Source organism: Saccopteryx leptura, chromosome 11 (assembly GCF_036850995.1).
Source record: "Saccopteryx leptura isolate mSacLep1 chromosome 11, mSacLep1_pri_phased_curated, whole genome shotgun sequence".
Classification (NCBI taxonomy): domain Eukaryota; kingdom Metazoa; phylum Chordata; class Mammalia; order Chiroptera; family Emballonuridae; genus Saccopteryx; species Saccopteryx leptura.
The window spans coordinates 50,588,017-50,614,734 of record NC_089513.1 but is presented as its reverse complement, the minus strand read 5'-3'; the positions used below and the strand labels follow the sequence as shown (position 1 = coordinate 50,614,734).

Below are 26,718 nucleotides of genomic sequence, written 5' to 3'. Positions count from 1 at the left end.
TTAAATATTGTATTTGTTCCTGTTTTGTTTTTTTACTTTAAAATAAGATATGTGCAGTGTGCATAGGGATTTGTTCATAGTTTTTTTTAATAGTCCGGCCCTCCAATGGTCTGAGGGACAGTGAACTGGCCCCCTATGTAAAAAGTTTGGGGACCCCTGCATTAAACAGTAGTCCCATTTCTCCCACTTCACCACTCCAGTCTCTGGTAACTACAATTCTACCTTATGTCTCTGTGAATTTAACCTTAGTACCTCATATAAATGGAATCACACAACATGTGCATTTTTTAAATTCATTAATTTTAATGGGGTGACATTGATGAATCAGGGTACATATGTTCAGAGAAAACATCTCTAGGTTATTTTGACATTTGATTATGTTGCATACCCATCACCCAAAGTCAAATGGTCTTCTGTCACCTTCTATCTGGTTTTCTTTGTGCTCATCCCCTCCCCCTCCATCCTCCCTCTCCCCTCCCCCCACATGTGCACTTTGTGACTGGCTTATTTTACTTATCTTAATATCTTCAAAGTTCAGTTCATTTTCTTCTGTATTGAGGATCATTCAATCCCTTTTTATTGGTCTTTACTATACTATTCTAGTAGCTATCCTGACTTTTCCCTCTGCTTTTTCTAGGCTCAATCTTATCAAGTGAGCAGAATGGGAAGATCTAGCTCTGTAAACTTGTATCTGAAACTACTAAGTCTGAAGGGTTTTATTTTTGTTGGTTTTTTATTTGTTTGTTTGTATGTCTTTGTTTCTGCTTCAGTGTAGACTGGGGGAGGAAACAATACTCTTAGGGCATGAAAGATAGAGAAGAAGGAAATACAGATACAATCAAATTAATACTTGGTATGCCTTCATCAAATATAAAAAAGGTATCTATAATTAAAAGACTTGAGGAAGTTATAGAGTTTTATCAGAAGTTTTTTGTTTTAATTATGAGTGTGTATTGTGTTCTGGTTTACCATATGAACTCTGAATCTAGGTTATCTAAATTTGTATCCTAGCTCTAACACTTTTTAGTTGTATGTCCTGGAGTAACTTACTGAATTTTCCTGTACCTAAGTTTTCATATCAGTGAGAAGGGTATAATAATGATAATATTTACATTATAGATTGTATTGAGTAATAGAGAAGGTAATACATACAAAGCATTTATATATAATACTACCTGGAAAATACTGAATATTATGTAAGTGTTAAATATTAATACTTTTGCCCTGGCCAGTTTGCTCAGTGGTAGAGCATCGGCCTGGTGTGCAGGAGTCCTGGGTTCGATTCCCGGCCGGGCACACAGGAGAAGTGCCCATCTGCTTCTCCACCCCTCCCCTCTCCTTCCTCTCTGTCTCTCTCTTCCCCTCCCGCAGCCAAGGCTCCATTGGAGCAAAGTTGGCCCAGGCGCTGAGGATGGCTCTATGGCCTCTGTCTCAGGCACTAGAATGGCTCTGGTTGCAACAGAGCAATGCCCCAGATGGGCAGAGCATCGCCCCCTGGTGGGCATGCCAGGTGGATCCCGGTCCGGCGCATGCAGGAGTCTGTCTGACTGCCTCGCTGTTTCCAACTTCAGAAAAAAACAAAATAAAAAATATATTAATACTTTTTGGTCAGTGTTATGATGCTTCTATTATGTCACACCAAATTTGGTTAACCAGATAAGGAAAAAAAGATTTAAAAATTCAAGAAAGCATTATTTAAAGCAGTCCCAAACTGGACACAATGCAAAGTCCTTAGTTGACAAGTGGGTAAGCAAAATATATCTTTCAATGAAATACTTACTGAAATAAATAGAAATAAAAAGAAGGCTGCTGAATCATGCAGCAACATGTATGAATCTCAAAAACATCTTGCTAAGTGAAAATATCCAGATAAAAGAGTACAAATCATATGAATCCAGTTTGTGAAATATTTAGAAAAGGCTAAAATTTTAGAAAAGGCCAAAGATACAGAAAGCAGGTCAGTAATTGCCTAGGTTGTTGAAGGTTCCAAAGATGAACTATAAACTGTCTGGAGAAGACTTTTTCCAATAATTGGAAGTGTTTTAAAACTGGATTTTGGTTATGGTTACAGAACTTTATAAATTTACTAAAACTCATTGAACTTTACTCAAAATGGGTGAATTTTATGGTATGTAAATTATACTCCCATAAAACTGTTAGAAAGAAATTAAAAATAATTTGTAACTGGGGATTCAGATCTGTTGCTCTTTAGTTTGTTCTTTTTTAAAGAGTGAGAGAGAGACACAGACTTGTTGTTACGCCCACTTCTTGCATTCATTGGTTGATTCTTATATGAGTCCTGACTGGAATCAAACCTGCAACCCTCATGTATTGGGACAACTTTCTAACCAACTGAACTACCTGTCCTGGGCCAGACTGGGTGGTCTTCAGTCTGGTTCTCACTTAAAAAAAATTTTTTTAAATAAACTTTATTGGTTTAGTAAAAATAATATACGCTCGTTGTTGGGAAGTTTTTCTCTGAGTCAGAGGTAGATTTAACAGTGGGCACACCGTGTGTGTGCCCTGGGCCCCGACTTCTGAGGGGCCCCGCAAACCCAACTTTACACTTTTTTTTCTAATGACACCAAGTTTGGTTTCATATGTGCAATTTTAACATTAATAGTACATAACATTTTTTATTTATTTAAAAATATGGTTAGTCCTGGCTGGTTGGCTCAAAAGTAGAGCATTAGCCCAGCATGTGGAAGTCCCAGGTTCGATTCCTGGCCACGGCACACAGGAGAAGCATCCATGTTCTCGACCCTTTCCCTTCTCCTTTCTCTCTATCTCTCTACTCTCCTCCCGCAGCCCAGACTCAATTGGAGCAAAGTTGACCCGGGCACGGAGGATGGCTCCATGGCCTCCGTCACAGGTGCTGGAATGGCTCTGGTTGCAACGGAGCAATGCCGCAGATGGGCAGAGCATCGCCCCCCCCCCCAGTAAGCATGCCAGGTGGATCCTGGTCAGGCACATGCGAGAGTCTGTCTCTCTGCCTCCCCACTTCTTGCTTCAGAAAAATACAATATATATTTTTATTTTCCCTGTCTCTCTTTTTTTTTTAAGAGGCGCAGTATTTTCTTCTGTACCCAGGGTCTCAACCACCCCTGCTCAGAGTCTGTCATGCTTCCGCACATCTGGCAAGCAAGGCCCTGGTCCCTTTGTTCCAGACTATCTTTTTAGGGATGTTTAAAGATAGAGAATGTGACTCCCAGCACGGCAAAAGGCATGCTTATTCTACAGTATAATAAAGAGATTATCTGCCTCTGGAGCAAAGGGCAGGAATGCTTAATGCTCATTATAAAATATTCAAGTTCCGTACATTAGAAGTTTCTCTCTTGTAATGAGGTGTCATCTGGTCCCCTTCATGTTACCCTGTGGCAATTAAGGGTTAGCAAACCAGTGAAGAATATGCTGATGTTTCTGCTATTGCTGTGAGTAATACAGTCCTTTGACTCTGCCCCAAAAGTCTCATGGTGTGTCAGCAGATTAACTGTAGCAGATTAATTTGCTAGCTTGCAAGTGGGGTAAAATCTCTGACCTGTCTTGTTTTTTGTTGTTGTGTGTGTATATATTAAAATTGACATAACAAAATTTGCCATTTTAACCATTTTTAACTATACAGTTCAGTGACATTAAGTACTTACATTGTGCAACCATTACCATTATCCATCTCCAGAAGTTTTCATTATCCCATATTAAAATTATACTCACTAAATACTAAACTCCCCATTCCCTCTGCCCCAAGCCCCTAGTTATTGCTCTTATACTTTCTGTCTCTATAAATTTGATTATGTTAGGTTCCTCATATATGTGGAATCCTGTAATATTTGTTCTTTTGTGACTGACTTGCTTCACTCAGCATGAAGTCCTCAAGGTTCATCCATGTTGTAGCATGTGTCAGGATTCCATTCCTTTTTAAGTTTGAACAATACTCCATTGCATATTTTCACTGTTCTTGACACTAATTATAAAAACAAATGAGGCCCTGGCCAGTTGGCTCAGCGGTAGAGCGTCGGCCTGGCGTGCAGGGGACCCGGGTTCTATTCCTGGCCAGGGCACATAGGAGAAGTGCCCATTTGCTTCTCCACCTCCACCCCCTCCTTCCTCTCTGTCTCTCTCTTCCCCTCCCGCAGCCAAGGCTCCATTGGAGCAAAGATGGCCCGGGCGCTGGGGATGGCTCCTTGGCCTCTGCCCCAGGCGCTAGAGTGGCTCTGGTTGCGGCAGAGCGATGCCCCGGAGGGGCAGAGTATCGCCCCCTGGTGGGCAGAGCATCGCCCCTGGTGGGCGTGCTGGGTGGATCCCGGTCCGGCGCATGCGGGAGTCTGTCTGACTGTCTCTCCCCGTTTCCAGCTTCAGAAAAAACAAAACAAAACAAAACAAAACAAAAAAACAAATGAAAGAAAGAAAGAAAAGGAAAGAAAGAAAGAGAGAGAAAGAGGAAAGAAGGAAGGAAAGAAAGAAGCGAAGAGGCTTTGAATAAGCAAGGTGAAGGTTCTTGTGATGAGGAGGGAATTGAGGAGCGGAGAGAGAGGGAAACTGGCAAAGAATACAAAGGAATTCCATTTCTGGAGCCACACATACGGCATTCCACAGAAAACCAAGGCCACTGTGGAATTATGTTTGTATTTTCTGGTGGCCTGGAGTCTAGTTTGGGACAGTGTGGAAAGCAGGGATCTGAGCAGGGGTGGGGGTCCTATCCCGCCAGCATTTCTGCCAGTGTTGCACCATCACAGGATGCTCCTTTCTCAGGATCAGGTTGCCCGCCCCAGCGGTCCTTAGCCTGGGTGGAAGCACACATGAACCCGTTATAGCCTACAGGTCCTGATGCAAGACACACAAAAATCAAACTTTAGATCTAGAGCTATGTAATTCATCTAGTTTAGATCTAGTTTATTTCATTACTATGAAATTTGGCTTTGATAAGCATCCTAAACCACCCTTCCTCTAGACCTTTTTCATAATTACCTCTTCCTTCTGTCTCCCACTGCGCTGCTCCACTCGTAACACATCTGAGACTGGACAGTCACAGAAAGATTTGAAGAAGAGATAACATGATGAAACCTCTTTCTGGATTATTTTCTGTATAATTGAAATTAAAGTCATAAATTGACACTCTTAGGAGAGAGCATTTCAGATATGAGCTAGCAGGTAGAAGCCAACTTTTCAGAGCATGAAGGATTGATTTTTATTCCCCCACACATTGCTCCACATAGGTTGTTGTTAATCAACTTAGAGCCAGACATGGAAAACAAAACAAAACAAACAGCCACTTTTTGGATTGGTAGCACAGAACTAGAAAACACCTTAGAAATCTGGTTCAAGCCCTTGATTTTGTAGATGAGAAAATAAAGCTTCAGAGAGGGGAAATGATTTTTCAAAGTCATTCAAAGAACAACAGGATTAAATACCAAATCTATATAAATAAAAATGTAAATGTTTGTTTGTTCAAAATCTTAAATCTCTGAAAGTTCTTCACCGATTGATTTGAAATTTTGACACAATGTTGCATTCGAATATGCGCGTGTTTTTATATATGCACGTGTTTTTTATATACCTACTATTATATAGATGTCACACCTGTGACAGGTAAAAACATGCTTTTTTTGAAAAACAGTGCCATCTGTTGGACGTAAAAGCAACACATGCTATACTAAATATTTTACGATTATGTTGCATGTTCTAGAGTCGGCAAACCAGACAGTCTCTATATCTGCACAGACAATGGAACAACCAAAAATATTGTATACCCACAAGCATTGTGAAATTAAACATATTAAATATGTGTGCTTTCTCTTTTCTTTCTTTTCCATTTAACCAGATTGAGCCACAGCAACGTGTGACCTGGTACAGCCAGTGATAAATAAATATATATAGATATGTATATCTATATATATCTACTTTTTAAAAAGTGAGCAACTCTGAGATAAGAAGGATACAAATAATGAATGATTTAAAAGACCTCACTGAAGAGCCTACTTAAGTCTTCTTTTCTACTGAAAGCAGTGGAGAAATACCATTGCTTAGAATTCTTGGCTGTAGGACCTGTGTCAGTCATTTTTTGCTCCCCTGTACCTAGCAGAATGCTTTGCAAAATAGGTGGGTAATGGGTGATATATCTGAGTGGCTTCTTTAATTCCTACTTTTAAATAAGAAATGTTCTTTTTGGTTTTACTTAGTACAGATATAACAACTAATCACATCTTCCTTCTGTATTTGTTCATCATTTCATCTATTACATTGGACCATAGTCACCTTAAATAATTTTTGTCTATCCAGCTACATGGTAGCTACTTGGAGGACATGAATTAGTCACATTTGGCCCCTAGGACATAGCACAAGTGCCTGACACATTAGATTTTCAATAAATACTTTATGAACTGAACTGAGTAAATACAGGTATTTATTTTTTCATTTTGTTAATACATGGCTTTTATTTGTTGACAAAAGCCTCCAGCAACTTAAAAATACTTTCTTCCCTGGCTGGTTGGCCCAGTGGTAGAGCATTGGCCTGGTGTGTGGATGTCTTGGGTTCGATTCCCGGTCAGGGCACTCAGGAGAAGCTTGTGTCTCTGCCTCCCTTCCTCTCACTAAATTAAAAAAAAAAATTCTTGATTTAAGTTGGATTTTAGTTATTGTTTGTTTGTTTTAAGTTTCATTTCTAAAGAACATTTCTTTGATTATTTACTCATGCATAGAACAATGATTTGCTACTTTTCCCCTTCTATTCTAAAAAAAATTTGCTAGGTGGCTAAATATAATTTAAGCATTTATTTTAGTTTTTAGAATACACTACTGTTAGTTAAACTCATCACTTCACACTTATAAAAATAATATGCTTACAGTTAGTTTAAAGAGAGAATGTATCCACTTTCAAATTACTTTCTTAAAAAACAAACCACAATTCTGGAAGCAAATATTTTCTGAAAATTTCAGACTTTTATAGTTACACACTTTTTTTTTTTTGTATTTTTGTGTTTTTCTGAAGTGAGAAGCTAGGAGGCAGTCAGACAGACTCCCTCATTGCCTGCCTGGGATCCACCAGGCATGCCCACCAAGGGGCGATGCTCTGTCCATCTAGGGTGTTGCTCTATTGTAACCGGTGCCATTCTAGTGCCTGAGGCAAGGCCATGGAGCCATCCTCAGCACCTGGGTCAGCTTTGCTCCAATGGAGCCTTGGCTGTGGGAGGGAAAGAGAGAGACAGAGAGAAAGGAGAGGGGGAAGGGTGGAAAAGCAGATGGGCGCTTCTCCTGTGTGCCCTGGCCGGGAATCAAACCTGGAACTTCCACACACCGGGCCAACGCTCTACCACTGAGCCAACCGGCCAGGGCCATTACACACTTTTTAAAAAGTATTTTGCATTAGATGGTTTTCTGGGAAATTTGAAATTATGAGTTGATTATCATTCCATTCCATTTTCAGAATAATTACAAATTTATAGGCTACCATGATTAAATCAGAGTAATCAACAGAATGATTATACATCTATAAGGGAATTATAATTAAATCACAATAACTTATTTGTAAGAGCAACTAAAATACTTTTGAATTTTAGTTTTATTATGTAGTAACTGCAGTATGTAGTTCATTATCTGATCTGGGTAGTTATATTTTGGATGAATGTGTTGTTAGAAAGGCTGCACTGAGGTGATGCTACAAGAGAAAGATCACTTAGGTCTTGCTCATACTTCTTTTGTCAAACTTGTATATTTGTTTGAAATAAACTCTTTGGCTTTCACTGAGATCCTGAATCTCACTGAATAAATGATATCTTAGTTTTTTCACAAATGTGTGTGCAAACTTCTCTCATTTTATATTCTTAACAGGGATCAAAGATTAGTAAAAAGTTTAATGTGTTGATATTTATAGCAGCACATCTTGATTTAATAAATAATAGTAGTCTGTTACATAAGAAATATAACTAAAACTATTTGGTAAGAGTTCTTCCTTCTACGGATGTTATTAGCACATGGCTTGCTCTATCTATTATCTATCTATCATCTATCTATCTATCTATCTATCTATCTATCTATCTATCTTCTATGCATCTATAAACACAGAAGCACATACCCACACAGCTAAATAGTTGAAAGCCAGTATAATATGATATATAGGAGAATGACCTCTGTGTAGAACAGATGTATGCTTGAATCTTCTTCACATTTTAGTTGTGTGACTTTAAGAATATTAATCTCTCTAAATCTCAATTTTATAATCCATAAAAAGTTTTTATGTGTGCGATGGCCAAATAAGATACTGTAAAGCAGTTAGCATTAATGCCTAGCATTTAGCAAATGGTCATAAATATTAGCTGGTATTATGATGACATATCTTTTTTGTTCTTTTTCCTCTTTCCTGCTTTGAGATGTATAGCAATTTATCATGTTCTCTAGAGAAAGAGCTCACTGGGAACCATTCCAATGACTAGTGGACAACACTCAGAAAAACCACTGCCATTTTGTTTTGGATGTCTAGAAAACAAATGAATACTTGGGGAACATAAAGCTTGAAAACATAAAGCCTGTGGATTCCAGACAACTAAAATGTCCATATGCACACTGACAAGAGGTGTGTTTAGATAAACAGATGCCAGGTTGAATTTGATCAGAACTAAGTGGAATACATTCTTTTATGTACTTTGGGTAGCTCAAAAGCTGACCATGAGTTTTAAGTGGAGGCTTATACTGCACTTGAAAAGCTATTTCAAAATATTTAGTTTTGTTTTTTTTTCTCTTTGCTTTTATTTATTTATTTATTTATTTATTTATTTACAGAGACAGAGAAAGAGAGTCAGAGAGAAGGATAGACAGGGACAGACAGACAGGAACAGAGAGATGAGAAGCATCAATCATTAGTTTTTCATTGCGTGTTGCAACACCTTAATTGTTCATTGATTGCTTTCTTATTTGTGGTCTCTTGACCGTGGGCCTTCAGCAGACCGGGTAACCCCTTGCTCGAGCCAGCGACCTTGGGTCCAAGCTGGTAAGCTTTGCTCAAACCAGATGAGCCTGCGCTCAAGCTGGCGACCTTGGGGTCTCGAACCTAGGTCCTCCACATCCCAGTCTGACGCTCTATCCACTGCGCCACCACCCGGTCAGGCTAGTTTCTTATCAACAAAGTGTCACTGGAGGGCAGATATGGCAATGCATAACCAAAAGCTCATGGGTTTCAAATATCTCTGAATGTATTCCATTTATGTCATTTACTAGCTGTGTGCTCTTTGGCAAATGACTTGGTCTCTTGAAGCCTCAGTTTTCTCAGCTATAAAATGGAGCTAATGATAACTACCTTTCAGAGTATTTTGAGAAATACTGAGATCATGTATGTAAAGTGCCTTAGTGTCTGGCACTTGATAGGTTCTCAACAGTGTTAAGTGTAGTTATTATCAAGAAAGTACTAATAATGTAGACTACAATATTGAGTCTGTTCAATATTTTTATAGATGCAAGTAATATGTATTTAGTTGATATAATAATAGCACTATCAGAATGTGACCTGCTCAATACATATAAACTGAACAATGAGCTTTTACTGTGTTTTTATTCTGTGGCAATCACTGGGTTAAGTGCTTTCTCTGCATTAACATATTTAATCTCCACAGCAATCCCATAATTTGGATGCTGTTATCCCCATTTTATAGAGAAGCATAGAGAAAAGAAACAAAATACTTGAGGTTATGTGATTATTAAGTGCCATCAATGGCCTGGATTCTAGGTCTGGTCTGAATCTAAAATGCAGGCTCTAACTACCAGGTTTTACCACCTCTTACTTAGTTATACAATCTAAAAAAAAAAAAAAAGAGAGACAGAGAGAGAAACTCTTATTAGATAGAACAACCCTACTCTGCCTTTAGGAAAAATAAAACGTTGCTTCTCAAAGGCTTTAGTTAATGAACAGGGAACCAAATATTCAAACTTGAAGCTGTGACTTTGTAAATTTTCCTGAAATGATAAAACCAAGACTGTATTGTCAGGCCACAATTGTCGCCATGTGTAACATACTTCTTGTTTTGCCTTTAGTTAACCTCAAATTCTTTTTTTCACTTTGTGTCTTTTAAATGTACTCTACATGTGTTATGAACAGCACACCCAGAAACATATCTTGGCATTAAAATTCCATGAAGTCTATGTTGGGAATCAGATTACTACCCTTATTTTTAGCTCTCAACACAAACCACACTTTCCATTGCACTTTCAAATATCCAGTGATAAAGTGATATTGAAAATAGCTCTTCTAGCCAAATAAAAGTCCTAAGTTTGGTTTAAGCAGTCCAGACCTATTGACTGGCATTAATATAATTATGTTACTGAGGCAGCTACCAGCCAGTGCCTCTCTTCTCCTCTCAGTTTAGGACAAAGCTCCTCATTTGCTGCTATATTTATCTGCCTTCTTGGCCATAAAAGGCTGGCTGTGTGGCTCTGACATTCTACAGCCTGACCACATGCATTATTTTTGAACTGTTCCCCAGGGCCCTGTCTTTAGCCCTGCCTTTTACTTTTTTCTTGGATTAAACCTACGTGGGTTTTTCATCTCTCATCCAGCTCCATAGCTGCATCGAAACACTTCTACCACCAACACTCCTTTGAAAACTGGTAAGTGTGAAATTGAGGAGCAAGGATGCACTCGATATGTTATGTGCTTAACAGCACTATGGTGTATGTGGTTTTTTTCTATCTTCTGAGCTCAGTAGTTTTCTCAAAGGGATGTCAGAACAGCAGAGAATAGGAAAATGGAGCCCCTGGGAAGGAAGACAAGAGCAATTGAGTGCCCCTTTTGGCTGGCACCCTCATTCTCTCAGCTCATTGTATTCTTTTCAAATTAAGCTATTCTTCCTGGAACGATAAGGAAATACTAGCTGTCTCAGATGGAACTGTAAGTGTGAGTGAGGTATCTTTCCAAGTCACAATTCAGTGGTTTGGTTGAAATCTGGAATGGATGAGACGACAGGAAATCATGTGCTTTCTATACTTCATATGCCTACAATACTCCCTGATTACAAATTAGAGCAAGAGGAAGTAAATTGACCCTGGAGTCACTTGTTTCTAATTCAGTGAGTTTGCTCTGACAATGCCATGTGGATAAATGTAAGAGTTCATTATGATACCCCTAACCTGGATAGGTTAGGCAGCATTTCAGAGGCAACATAGATCCCCACATAATGATCTGAAAATTAACACTTTCTGGGGGTAATTTTTATTAGCTTTTGGGCTATAATGCCTATACAAAAGTATCATATCAGGATTACAACTATGAGGCTAGAATTTCTTCCTAAATTCCCAAATTACTCTCCAGCAGAAAATGCAGGTCTTAGAGGAACAGAAGGCAGCCAAACCATCTTCCCTCCCTGCATACTCTAGCTGTCATGCATGGGGGATAATCCTTGCTTACTTAACGACGAGATGATAGTTGTACTTTTGTTCCAGAGATCAGAGCTGTGACAGTCAGCTCTGATGACTTAAAGTCAAACCCTGTCTACTTATAATTTGTTATCTTTGTGCTTGGAATACTATTATTAAAAGTAAATATATTGAGGGAAAATAGAAATTGAGTGGAAAATAGAATTGAGGCAAGATATTTAAAGGTTTTATTTTGTAAAAATAACATTTCAAGTCATCTTAGTTGTGAATTTGGCTTATAACATAACACATAGGAATCTCATTAATTATTTATTTGAATCTCATTCAAATAACATTTGCCATATTGCAATGTAGTATGTATCGTTACAGAAACATATCTTTATAACTGCCAAACATAATATATTTTTATATTAATATATTCAAACTTCTTTGTTTTATCAAAATTTAATAATTTTTCATTATACATGATAATTCTCTATATTTTAGAACAGAAAATAGCAATCTATTTAAGGGTTGAAGCAAAGTTGCTTGCTAGAAGCTATTTTTCTCCTCTTCGGAAATGTGATCTAGACTGATATCTTCCATGAGCCTTAAGATAAATATTTCTGGAGTGAACTTTGCTAGATTTTCTTCTCTAAGGAATAGATGTTGACTTTTTCAATGTTTAAATAAAAAGTATATTTAAACTTGACAAAAAATATGGCAAATTTAGAAGGATTAACTCCTCATTTAGAACATGAAAAGGATTTGGAGAAAACAACTACTTCATAATTTTACTAGTAAAATTTAAAAGTATCATTTCAGAACACACACAAAAGCATTAAAAATTGGGGTGGGGGCTCCATAAAACTATTACTTCATCTAGGGTTGTCCGTGTGGCTGATAGACTTCTGTCAGTAGACAGATTATTCAAAACTAATGCAACATGAAGTTTCCCCTTCCTATGCTAAGCAAACATGCAAACATTTCTTTGACTTTCAGTAGAACTATTAGCTCAAGTTCACAACCAAAGTGATACACTGGTGACTGACTTTCTTCCTTATGTTAGAGAATTAGAAACCTTCATATTCTTTTTTTTTTTTTTTTTTTTTTTTTTACAAAGGAGAGGGAGAGACAGAGAGAGAGAAGGGGGGAGGAGCTGGAAGCATCAACTCCCATATGTGCCTTGACCAGGCAAGCCCAGGGTTTCGAACCGGCGACCTCAGCATTTCCAGGTAGACACTTTATCCACTGCGCCACCACAGGTCAGGCAGAAACCTTTATATTCTTAATGGAACAAATTTTTCTGGTTTGATACTATACCTTTTTGAAGTGTATGTGAAGTTTGAGAAAACTCATTGTATAATGTAAGCATACTCCAAGGTTCAGTCTTAGAACTTCCTTTTCCATTTACAATTACTATAATTTGTTTTTGTTTTTGTTTTAAATAACCATCTATAAGCAGGCGAGTCCCAGTTGTAGGTCTTCGTCCTGGACCTTTCCCTGTACTCCAAAGTCATATTCTCAACTTCTCACTTAGTATCTCCACTTGGATATCTAGCAGGCATCTCAAATGTATATTATCTTAAATCCCTCTCCTGTGCTTCCATCCCAAACTGCTGCTTTCTTACACTCTTGCCCATTTCAGCTAATAGCAACTTCAGTCTTGCAATTACTCAGGCAAAAAACCTTGGTGTCATTTCTCACTCTTCTCATTCTTTCACACCCTAATCCAGTACTTTCAACAAATGCTATTGGTTCTACCTTCAAAACAGATGCAGAGTCTGATCACTTCCCACATTTTCACTGCTATTGCTATCATCGCTATTCTGGACTATTATAATGGTCTTTATATTATTTTTTAGGGCTCCCATAATAAAGTACCATAGTTTGGGTGGCTTAAACAACAATAATATATCTTCTCACAATTCTGGAGGGAAGGAGAGGGAAAAAGAAAGCTGCACAAGGACAGGAGGGGGCACATCTGGGCATGAAGTAGGAAGTTTATTGGGTAACCAGTTAGGCCAAATTCTACATCATTTTCCATTTACTCTTTAGAAAAGATAAGAGTTTTAATTTTTACACATTGGCTTTGATGACTTGTTCTATAGGATTTGTTCTTTAATAATTCACTCAAAAACCGTTGCTTTCTTATAGGTTGCCAGGTTCCCTGGCGGGATCATGATGTCGCTGCCATTTTATCAGAAATCGCTGGAGCAATATGATCACCGCTACCGTAACAAGGACTTTCGCACCTCCCTGAGCCAGTACCACGAGCAACAGAAGAAAAGTTCTGCCATCTACACCCATGGCTCAACGGCCTACAGCAGCCGCTCATCGGCCGCGCACCGCCAGGAATCCCAGGCCTTCAGCCAGGCGTTGGCGGCCTCCTACCAGCAGCAGGCGTCCCGGGCCACCGAGTCCTCCTTCGCGTCTGCAGTCAGTCGGAAGGCGGCCTCAGCCTACGATTATGGCTACTCCTACGGGTATGTCAAAAGCCTTCTAACCTTAGGGCAAAGACACGTTCTCTGAATACCCCTCCCACATCACCTTTCCTTTCTTCTTAAATCTGACATCCCTATATTTGAACCAGGCGTGGAGCAAGCCTGTGTTTTGGGGAGACCTGGGACGTGCGCCTACCCACTTCCTCTTCACCCCTCTCTGAGTGGCACAAAGTGCTTCACAGTCAAACGGAGGCGTCTCGCTTGATGTGTAGAAACAGAGGCGGGTTCCCGCAGGCTGCATTCGCAGCAGCAGAGCCAGGGCATGTCATTTCGAGACAGCAGGTTTCCTGGCTTTCCGAATGTTTCTACTCCGAGGAGAAGGCAGAGAGAATTTAAAATTTACAAACTACAGCGAAGAAGTGTTTTATTTTTCAGTATCTGAAATCCAGTGCTAAAATTCAGAACTGCTATTCAAGCAGCAGGCGGTTTTTTTTAGCTGGAACATGTTATTCAAGCATACCCTATCTCAGTCAGTTTAAGAATACTAGGAACCAACCTGGAGTCTAACAAAATTAGATTTATCGGCCCACTGTGATGAGGACACACTATAGATCAGGGGTCTCAAACTCGCGGCCCGCCGAACAATTTTGTGCGGCCCGCAGACTAATCCATGAAGTTCAAAATATTTTGGATAAAATTAAGTAAGCCTAGGGGCCTACTTGTATTTTTCATTTCTCTAGCATCCTAGCTAGATATTAGCTTAGTTAACAGCAGTTGTGATGCGAACTACAGTTTCTGGTCGTTTTGTGACACTGAGTAAACTGCATGTACGATTGTGCTTGTTGTACTGATTTTTTTTTGTTTTCAACTGCAGTGAGAAAAGTGTTGCGTAACAGTTGCCTTTTGTAGACCTAGTGCGGCCTGCCGAATGGCTGTGATCTTGCTCTGCGGCCCACATGCTGAGTTGAGTTTGAGACCCCTGCTATAGAGGAAAGGTAGAGTTACTATAAGATTCTAGAAAGAGTGGAATTTAGATGCAAGTCTGGTCTGCAAAATGAACCCTGGGTGCGGTTCTTTTGGAAACAGTAAAGTTGAGGAAAGTGAGGACCGTCCTATTAAGAAACTCCTGCTGGCCTTAGCTGGCTAGCTCAGCGGTAAGAGCATTGGCCAGGCGTGTGGAAGTCCCAGATTCGATTCCCGGCCAGGAAACACAGGAGAAGCAACCCATTTGCTTCTCCACCCTTCCCCCTCTACTTTCTCTCTCTCTTCTCCTCCCTTAGCCAAGGCTCCATTGGAGCAAAGTTGGCCACGGGCGCTGAATGGCTTCACGGCCTCTGCCTCCGGCGCTAGAATGGCTCTTGCCGCAAAGGAGCAATAGCCCAGATGGGCAGAGCATCGCCCCCTGGTGGCCATGCCGGGTGGATCCCGGTTGGGTGCATGCGGGAATCTGTCTCTGCCTCCCCACCTCTCACTTCAGAAAAATAAAAAAAGAATAAATGAATGAATGAATGAATGAAACTCCTGTGGAGCTTAGCTCCTGGGCTGGGAATCAAGCTGCTTTTCTGTGTCAACAGCTCATGTGGGCTTCCAGACAAGAGTGCAGTGTCTCATTCTTACTGATAAAATTTCAAACAACAATCTTCCTGATAGTCTTTCCCATCACAGAAACAAATTTCTCAGTGAGTCTGTAGTCACTCAAAACAGGAGAGTGCCACGACACTTTATAACAGCAGGAGAAATGTTTCCTGGGACTTTGCAGTTGGCTCCTCTGTCTGCTGTTCCAGCCCGCTGGGTAGATTTTACTTTCTCAGTCCAACCTAGTTTTAATTTCTTCACTACTCAGAATGAAATGTTTCATTGGGATTGAAAACCACTCGAAGATAAATGTGGTTTTATTAAAAATCTATCAATGGTCCTCAGATAGAATTGCTGGATTTACATGTACAGATTTCTGGGCTATGTGGTGGTGAATAACCACCCACTGCCTTGAATTCTCTTCAAAGCATCGGACATAGGTTGCATTTTTTGTTATAGGCATAATAAACTTTTAAGTCTTACAAAATCTGAGTCCACAAAATATCTGTTAGGACATCTGGAAATGGCATTTATTTCTGGGAATTACTAAAACAGTGAATGAGGAAACAAGACTGTGGTTATAGGAACAGAAGTGAGGAAGGTTTCCAAAGGCAGAAATTCCTGATTTCTTATTGGGATTATTTAGCAGCTGATCTACAGCTGTCATTTCAGTGGCACCGACAGGGACCTCCTGGGAGTTTCTGCTATGTTCAGTCACAGAGCCAGAGACCTTTGGGGTTTACCTGGAATGTGTGATGTCAACATCTGAAATTCCATGTCAAATGGAATGGAATCATTTTGCCATCTCACTTTCGTGAGTCATATTCTGTCACTGAAAATTCATAAGGACCCTGAATTAACTGCAAATGTGGAAGTACTGTCACTGAAAGAAATCAATTTCTTTCAGCACTTGCTTCAAGTGAACTGCTTTGCAAAGGAAAGTTGAGAGGAATTAACATCATGTGTATGTGATAACATCATTTTGCTCTCCTGAACAATGTTCCATATATATTTTTTAATAACCTCATTTAGGAAAGCAGCTGTCTTGTATAAGAGGAAGATTGTATTTTATTTTTTATTTTTTTTTAGAGAGAGAGAGAGATAGGAAGGGAGAGAGATGAGAGAAACATCAATTCTTTATTGCAGCACCTTAGTCATTCACTGATTGCTTCCTCATATGTGCCTTGATCTGGGGGCTCCAGCCGAACCAGTGACCCCCTGCTCAAACCAGTGACCTTGGGCTCAAACCAGCAACCTTGGGCTTCAAGTCAGCAACCGTGGGATCATATCCATGATCCCACACTCAAGCTGGTGAACCTGTGCTCAAGCTGAATGACTTCAGGGTCTCAAACCTGATTTCTCAGTGTCCCTGGCTGACACTCTATCTACTGTGCCACTGCCTGGTCAGGCTGTATTTTAAATATCTATTTTCCTGGACTATCTGTGCTGAATCTATAGAAAATGAGTATTTTCATTATTATACCATTGTTACTGTATAACTCCTTATGTACTTATTTCATTTTTTCCAATGCTATAGAATCTATAGAATTTATGGATTTGAACTTTTGGATCCTTTACTTCTTCAACTCTATTGCTAAATTTTATGTTAAAATTATTTTAATTTTAGATAAATCCTTCTTTTAATCACATATACAATATTTATATTATAGCCTGACCTATAACACCAAATATTAGTAATTGAACTTTTAAGAATTCTTATATTTTATTTAGAAAACATTTGTTCTATATAATCTTTGGAATATTTAGCCATTTTCACTATAGAGACTCACATAACAAACTTTCTATAGGAAACAGATCTGTCATTTTTTTCTACAGTCAATCTCACATCTTGTCCTTTCCTGCTATGTAGGTATTTATGTAGGTAAGTATTCACTGATGGCTTGCTATGTTTGAACAACTCACACTTCTTGGTAAAAACACGTTGACCTAGAAATGTTAACCTAGAAAAAAGAGAGGGGAAAAAATACCGACATTTTTCCTTTTTATAATGCAATGTAAAAGAAAAGAAAGCCAACCTAATTCTGGGTGTATTTTAGTCTTGCTTTATTTAGACCTAGAGCTAAAAGGTGCAGATAATATTCTTTGAACATTTCAAAATCTTTATAATTCCTGTAGGTTCTATTTTCAAAATCTTTATAATTCCTGTAGGTTCTATTTTAGCTTTTTCAAAGTGGAACAACTTTTTTCTGGCTAAGTGAAATATCTCTCTTTGGATTATGATCAGTGTTGTTGATTAAAACTCCTAGGGTTGGAACTACATACAGTTCTATGGAATATATGTAAGCATTAGGTATAATCTAATTTTAGCTTCTGCTTTGTAGTTAGATGTCTAGTGTTAAAGTGGAAACTGTGGAGATTTATAATGTGCTCAGGAGTTGGCTGACCTCAGTCTTAAGAACAATGGCTCATTCAGCATCAGTGTGGTTATAGCACAGATCAGTTACCAACTGCATTCTGAGCCAAAGGTTATAAGGTAAATTCTGGAAGCTTATTCTAAATGCCTTTATTATTAGTCACAGTAAAAAAAACAACAACAACAACAACTCTAAAATAAAGAAAGTAATTCCGAAAAACAAAATGACACAAGATTACTGTTTTATGCTAGCAATCCATAATACTATCAGGGATTAAAAGAGAAATGGTACTGCCCTGGCCGGTTGGCTCAGCGGTAGAGCGTCGGCCTAGCGTGCGGAGGACCCAGGTTCGATTCCCGGCCAGGGCACACAGGAGAAGCGCCCATTTGCTTCTCCACCCCTCCGCCGCGCCTTCCTCTCTGTCTCTCTCTTCCCCTCCGGCAGCCAAGGCTCCACTGGAGCAAAGATGGCCCGGGCGCTGGGGATGGCTCTGTGGCCTCTGCCCCAGGCGCTAGAGTGGCTCTGGTCGCAACATGGCGACGCCCAGGATGGGCAGAGCATCGCCCCCTGGTGGGCAGAGCGTCGCCCCTGGTGGGCGTGCCGGGTGGATCCCGGTCGGGCGCATGCGGGAGTCTGTCTGACTGTCTCTCCCTGTTTCCAGCTTCAGAAAAATGCAAAAAAAACAAAAAAAAACAAAAACAACAACAAAAAAAATAAATAAAAGAGAAATGGTACTCATGACCACATTGCAACCATTAAGAAGGGGTTCTTAACCTGTATCCATAATAGATTTCAACAGAGTATTGGGTGATCTGAAATTAAGTACAAAATTATGCAGATGAGAACTTTTTGCTGAGAAGGGTTGTAGCTTCCACCAGATTCTCAGAGAACTTTGTGACTCAACAGCGGTCAGAACCACCGCACTAGAAAGTCTACACGTATACCAGGAAGCCCAGTGTGTGACCTGAAGATCCCTTTCCAATAGTATAAGAATTATAATGAAATGCCAATATTATAAGAATTTAGGATGAAATAAGGCAGATGTTTACAGATAACGTATATTATGGAAAACAAGTTACCTTTTTTTCTTTTGAGTAAGCTTGATCACACATTAAGATGGAAATAATAAAAGAAATATTTTGTTATGTTTAACAAGTAAGAATGAATAACTATAGTCTGACCTTTGGTGGTACAGTGGATAAAGCCTCGACCTGGAACGCTGAGGTTGCCAGTTTGAAACCCTGGGCTTGCCTAGTCAAGGCACATATGGGAGTTGATGCTTCCTGCTCCTCCTCCCTTCTCTCTCTCTCTCTCCTGTCTAAAATGAGTAAGTAAAATCTTAAAAAAAAAAAGAACCTGAAATAAAAAAAAGAATGAATAACTATAAAAAACTAGTTAATCACATAACACTGTTCCTGGATGATAGAAGGATTTAGAGTGGTCTCAACTCTCTGTAGGACATTCAATTGTCTGATTCTAAACAAACTAAAGTTCAGCCCATATGATACAATTTACATAGCATCCTCTGTACCACTAGATATTGACATTAGCCCTGAGAAGTAGATATTATTATGCTTATTTTACAAAAGAGAAAATTGGAGACCAAAAAGATTAAATGACCTCTCACACTGAGAGGCAGTAGAATAATGATTTAAACGCACCTCACCCTTTTCCATGGGAACCTAATGCCAGTTATAGTCAGCAACTTCATTTGACCACACTGCCACCAGATTTTTCTTGAACTATCAATATATTGGTCTGTGTTATGATTCCTCTTATTTGCCCTTCTCCTGGAGAAGCTATTGAACACCAAAATAACCAACATTTAAAGCAGAGAACAATAGATGGAAAGGCACAAATTCTAAAATAAAAAATCCTAGGGCATTCATGAAAACCAAGTCTGGAACCTTATAGATTCTTTAACTCGTCACTTAGAATCAGATGTGGAGACTCACAGGGGACTCTGGAAGACACCAGTTCAGGGATGAGAAAACTGAGGCTTAAGTGACTTGCCTACAGAACTCTGCCTAACTTTAAATTGTGCCCCTTATCTACACTCATGTCATGTTAATCAACTCCCCTCTGTTATTGCCCCGATAATAACCGCTCTTGGAAATCCCTGAGTTTGCAAAGAACATGCTAATGCTCAAAACTAATTCTAATTCAGACACAAGATACGGGTGCTAAAAATAGAGGCTGCTAAACACAGAACCCCCCACCTTTTATTGGTGGATCTGATTATAACAAGGTTAAAGGGGGGCCTGAAAACTTGCTTCATCTCCCACTCTACTATAGTTTCAAAAGATGTTTCTAAAGAAATCTACTACCTTATGTACATTTTTGTGTCTTGATCTCAGTGATTGGCACAAGTTTAGAGTCCATTTTCTACGTAACCATTTCTAGATGTTATAATGAGAAATGAATAGTTTTGGGGGTCAGGCCCATGTACACAGTAGTTCTCCCTTATCCATGGTCTTGTGTTTCACAGTTTGTTACCTGCAGTCAAACTCAGTCCAAAAATATTAAATAGAAAATTCAAGGAATAAACAATTAATAAATTTTAAATTGGATGCCACTCTGAGTATCATACTGAACTCTCATACTGTCCTTTACTGTCCCACCCAAAATGTGAATCATTACTTTGTCCATGTATCCACACTGTATGCAATACCTGCCTTTTAGTCATGTAGTAGCTGTCTGGTTATCAGATCGACTGTGGTGGTTTTGCAGTAGTATTTGTGTTCAAGTAACCATTATTTTACTTAGTAATGGCCCCAAAGGGCAACTCTAGTGGTGCTGGCAGTTCAGATATGCCAAAGAGAAGCTGTAAGGTGTGTCCTTACTACTCCCATTCAACAGAGTACTGGAAATTCTAGCCTCAACAATCAGACAAGAAAAAGAAATAAAAGGGATCCAAATTAGAAAGGAAGAAGTAAAGCTGTCATTATTTGCAGATGACATGTATATAGAAACCATATAGACTCCACTAGAAAACTACTAGAACTGATAAAGAATTCAATAAAGTAGCAAGATACAAAGTAAATATCCAGAAATCAGTTGCATTTTTATACATCAATAATAAAATATCAGAAAAGGAAACTAAGAAAACAATTCCATTCACAATTACTTCAAAAAGAATAAAATACCTAGAAATTAATTTAACCAAGGATGTAAAAGATGCATATTCAGAAAATTATAAGACACTGAAGAAAGAAATTGAAGAAGACAAAATAAGTGGAAACGTATATTATGTTCATGGATAGGAAAAATGAACATCATTAAAATGTCCATACTACCCAAAGCAATCTACAGTTTCAGTGCAACTCTTAACAAGATACCAATGGCATATTTCACAGAACTAGAACAAATATTCCAAAATTTATGTGGAACCACAAAAGATCCTGACTGGCAACAGCAATTTTAAGAAAGAAGAACAAATTTAGAGGAATCATACTACCTGATATCAAACTATACTACAAGACTATGGTAATCAAAACAGCAGGGTACTGCCACAAAAATTTACATATAGATCAATGGAACAAAATAGAGAGCCTAGAAATAAACTCATGTCTTTATGGTCAATTAATATTTGACAAAGGAAGCAAGAATATATAATAAAGATAATCTTTTCAGCAAATAGTGTTGGGAAAATTAGACAGATATGTACAAAAAAATAACACTGAGCACCTTCTTACACCACACACAAGAATAAACTCAAAATTGATTAAAGACTTAAATATTAGACTCAAAACCATAAAAATTCTAGAAGGAAATATAGGCAGTAAAATCTTGAGCATATCTCGTGTCAACATTTTTTCTGATATATCACCTCAGGCAAGGGAAATAAAAGAAAAAATAAATGGGACTACATCAAACTAAAAAAATTGTTGCAAAATATAGGAGATTATCAACTAAATGAAAAGACAACCCACAGAATGAGATAACATATTCTTTGATACATCTTTTAAGGGCTTAATATCCTAAATGTACAAGGAACTTATAAAACTCAACACCAAAAAAGGGGAAAAAAACCAAAATCCAATTAAGAAATGGGCAAAGGACTTGAACAGACACTTCTCCAAAGAGGACATACAGATGGCCAACAGTCATATGAAAAGATGCTCAATATCACTAATCATCAGAGAAATGCAAATTAAAACCACAGAGGTATTACCTCACACCTATCAGAATGTCTATCATCAATAAATCAAAAAACAAGTGTTGGTGAGGATGTGGAATGGGAATGCTGATTGATGCAGCCACTGTGGAAAGCAGTATGGACGTATATCAAAAAAATAAAAATGGAACTGCTTATATGACCCAGCAATTCCATTTCTGGGAATGTATTCAAAGAAACCCAAACTACTAATTCAAAAGAATATAGACACTCCTTTCTTTACTGCACTGTTAGTTACAATAGCCAAGGTTTGGAAGCAGACCAAGTGCCCTTCAGTAGATGAGTGGATAAAAAAAACTGTGATACATTTACATGATGGAATACTACGCAGCCATAAAAAGGAAACCTTACCTTTTGCAACAGTGTGAATGGCCCTGGAGATTATTATGCTAAGTGAAATAAACCAGTCAGAGAAAGACAAGTAGCATATGTTATTACCTGTATGTGGCATCTAATGAATAGAATAAACTAACAAACAAAATAAAACCAGACTCATAGATATGGAGAACATACTGACTGCTGTATGGGAGTTAGAGGGCTGGGTGAAAAACGTGAAGGGATTAAGCAAAGAAAATAACTTATAGACACAGACAACAGTGTGGGGATTGTAGGAGGGGAAGGGGTGGGGAGGTAGAGGAGGGTGGAGTGGGGATAGATGGTGTTGGCGGGAGACTTGACTTGGGGTGATGAACACACAATGCAATACACAGACGATGTGTTGTAGAATTGTACACCTGAAACCTGTATAATTTCATTAACTGATGTCACCCCAATAAATTCAATAAAAAACTTTTAAAGTGTTTTCTTTAAGTTAAAAGGTGTGTATATATCAGAGAAAATACATATAGGGTTTGGTGCTATCTATGGTTCAAGCATCCACTGGGCATCTTGGGATATATCTCCTTGGATGGGGGCAGGACTTGTGATTAGGCTTATGACTTTGGATAAGTTAATTAACCTCTCATTTTCTTTATCTAGAAAATGAGAAAAATGGTTGTCTCTCAGGTTGGGAGGCCTTTAAGATATAATCATATGTAATGTTTAGTGCAATGGCTGTCACATGGGAAACACTCAGTGAGGTTCAGACATTGTTGTTTGTTCATTCAACAAATATTTACCCAGTGCTTCCTGTATGCTAAGCACTGCTCTAGGTGCTCAGAATAAAATACTGAACAAAATTGTCAAAGATCCCTGCCTTTGTGGAGCATATATTCTAGCATGGAGAGATAGTCCGTCCAAAACAATAAATGTAATTTGAAAAGATGTAAAATTTTACATTATGCTAGAAGAGAATAAATGTTATGAAAACAATAAAATAGAATAGAATAAAAGCTATCAGGTATGTGGGTTGGGGCACAGGCTGCAATTTTCAATAGGGTAGTCAGGCCTCATTGAGAAGATGATATTTGAGCAAAGACATGAAGTAGCTAAGAGTTCTCCATCATTTCATCTGGAGGAAAAGTACACCAGGCATCAGGAACAGCCACTGCAAGGCCTTATAGCAAGGAACAGCATCAAGACCAGTGAGAGAATGGAGGAGTAAGGGGATGAGTAGACGGAAAAGATATCAGAGACGTACTAGACAAAGCAGGGCCAGTCAGGTAGGTCCTTGTGGGCCATTGGAAAGACTTTATTCTGAGTTAAAGGGGGGAGCTGTGGCAGAATTTTGAGCAGGAGAGTGACATGATCTGATTTAAGTTGTGTTGGGATTGCTGTGGCTGTCCTGTGGAGAACAGACTGTGGGGCACAACAAAGGCAGGTCAGCCAATTACAGTCCAGGCAAGAGCTGATAACACTCAGGAAGAAAGTATGTGGTGAGCAGTGGTCATATTTTTTCAGAGTTCTTAAGTTCCCTCAAGCTCTCAAGTTCTCGTAAGTTCCAGCAGAGTTTTTTTTTATTTTTGCACTTTTCTGAAGCTAGAAACCGAGAGAGACGGTCAGACAGACTCCTGCATGCGCCCGACCGAGATCCACCCGGCACGCCCACCAGGGGACAACGCTCTGCCCACCAGGGGGCGATGCCTTGCCCCTCCGGGGCATCACCCTGCCACAACCAGAGCCACTCTAGCGCCTGGGGCAGAGGCCAAGGAGCCATCCCCAGCGCCCGGGCCATTTTGCTCCAATGGAGCCTCGGCTGCAGGAGGGGAAGAGAGAGACAGAGAGGAAGGAGAGGGGGAGGGGTAGAGAAGCAAATGGGCGCTTCTCCTGTGTCCCCTGGCCGGGAATCGAACCCGGGACCCCTCGCACGCCAGGCCGACGCTCTACCACTGAGCCAACTGGCCAGGGCTTCCAGCAGAGTTTTGAGGCTGCATTCAGTGGATCCTCTGAGACTCTATCTAGCAGCATGATGATAAAACCATTTGTTTATTCTCCATTCCCAAAGATGCCAATTAAGAACCTTGTTCTGTTGTTATTGCTTTTTATGGTACATCGTTAAAAAAACAAATGAAATAACCATTGTTGTATGAAGATTGAAACCATCTGTAGATTAAAGTGGCGAATCTGAACTATATAAAACTACTGAACCAGTTGACTGTTATGGAAAATAAGTTTGCTTGAAAATCTGCTGTTATATCAAATTTTGTATTCTAGAGATAGTCTTATAACCTCTTCCCTAAATAAAAGTATTATTATTATACATAAGGAAAATATATATTATATATTAGGAAAATATGGATATACCCAATATATATTTTATATATATATATTGGGTAAAAAAAATCAATACCTCAGGTCTTCAAATAAAGTTTTATTCAGTATTGTTTTATTAACACGTTGATGAGGAAAAATAAATCAATTCTCAGCCAGAGCCACTCTCTGTGTGGAGTTTGCACGTTCTCCCTATGTAATTGTGGATTTTCTCCCGTTACTCCGGCTTTCCCCCATGTCTCAAAGATGTACATGTGAACTGAATTGGAATGTCTATATTATTCCAATCTGAATGAGTCTTCATGTGGTACACCCTGGGATGGAAGGGCATCCTGTGCACAGGGTGGGTTCCCGCCATGCACCCTGAGTTGCCTGGATAGGCTCTGGCCACTCATGATCCTATTCTGGAATTAGCAGTTAGGAAAATCATTATCTTACTTGTTTTTATGAATCCTTCTTAAATGTCTGTATAGCTCATGTGTATTTCAATGTTTAATATTAGAAGTGTGTGGGTCTTCATTTAGAAGTTTGGTGGTATTTTTGTGACCAAAAATGTGTGGTAGGAACTTAACTCTTTGTATCAATTATTGTATTTCCCCATGTATAATATGTTCCCATGTATAAGACATTCCCATGTATATGATACACCTTAATTTTGGGGCCTGAAATTTGAAAAAATATATATATTACATAAAGTCACTGAACTCAAGTTTTATTCATCATAAAATGCATACAGTTCCTCATCACTGTCACAACTCTCATCCATTAACTTGTCCTCATCTGTGTCTGATGACGAACACAAAAAAGCAGGAACTGCAAGTAAAAAAAAAAAATCTATGACCACTGTATAAGACGCACCCAGGTTTTAGACCTCAAATTTTTCCCCAAAAAGTGCGTCTTATTCATGGGGAAATAAAATTGATTTTGTTACACATTGTTTTGCTTAAAGTTTCAGTTTTCAATGACCCATCAGTGACGTTAAGGGAGGACTTACTGTACAACATTCTCGGATTTGTCTTCCAGAATTTAAGTACCAAGAAAATGACAAGTCACATTACCTCCTATACAGTAGGAGAAGGTCAGAGGAAAAACTAATGAAAACAGAAAAGCTGATTAATTTCTGTAATAAGCAGCTGAGTTACGTTCTGAATCCCAAAGACAAACCCTGAGTCCCAGGAGGGGAGCTCTCACCATGCACCAATCTCCTGCCTCCACCTCGCTGCTAGAAATGTTGGCAGCTTGTTGGCAGAGAAAGAGCTAGGAGTCTCACTTCTGGTGATACCAGTTTCATATAACCTGCAATTTGTAGATGCATAGAACTGTGGAATGTTATAGCAGGAAGAGACCAAAGGCTCATCTAATTCAAGCCCTTTCTTTTACAGGCGTTTTAACTGAGGCCCCCCAAAATGTGATTCATTCTCTACTTCCTGTGCTTTACTCTACATTGGAAATATCATTTTTGGGGTAACTTTGCAGATTAAATTAAAGTTTAGGTGATAGAAGATACTGCCAGAATGACATTAATGTTCCATTAGCAGATGAATCATGCTGTGAGAAGGAAGGCATGTCCTTTAACCAGAATAGAATGAGTCAGTCAAAGGTAGAGGAAGGACAAGGCCGTCAGCTCCCAAGGCTTGGGAGTGACACAGAGGCCTGTCCGCTGTCAGCTCTGCCATGCAGTGGGGTTAACTGAGCTTCCCTGCAGATACCTCTGCGTACTGGAAAGTCAAGTGATCCATTGCCACAGGCTTGACCTTTTTCACAGCAACCTTTCTAGATGAAACAAGAGAAATCAGGAGTACCTCAAATGCGGTACACCACCAGTACTGTACCCAAAGTGGATTTCTGGACTGCTTTGTGGATAAGTTAATAAGACTGACCTTTAGAAGCCCTGGACACTTTTCAGTCTTCAGAGTTAGACTCTATAAGACAGGGGTCCCCAAACTACGGCCCGCGGGCCGCATGCGGCCTGCTGAGGCCATTTATCCAGCCCCCACCGCACTTCCGGAAGGGGCACCTCTTTCATTGGTGGTCAGTGAGAGGAGCATAGTTCCCATTGAAATACTGGTCAGTTTGTTGATTTAAATTTACTTGTTCTTTATTTTAAATATTGTATTTGTTCCCGTTTTAGTTTTTACTTTAAAATAAGATATGTGCAGTGTGC

At 39.2% G+C, this 26,718-nt stretch overlaps 1 protein-coding gene across 2 annotated transcripts in view; it reads left to right on the top strand.

The window, feature by feature from the left end:
* Positions 1–10,417: 10,417 nt before the first annotated feature.
* The window catches only part of MYOM1 (myomesin 1), a 156,677-nt gene continuing 140,376 nt past the window's right edge, over positions 10,418–26,718 (top strand). The window contains exons 1-2 of one of the 2 annotated variants that reach the window (XM_066352429.1): positions 10,418–10,590; positions 13,492–13,820. In XM_066352429.1, coding sequence (XP_066208526.1) covers positions 13,516–13,820 — 305 coding nt within the window. In that variant the 5' untranslated portion in view covers positions 10,418–10,590; positions 13,492–13,515. The remainder of the gene's footprint in view (positions 10,591–13,491; positions 13,821–26,718) is intronic. The other variant, XM_066352431.1, reaches the window with a different exon arrangement.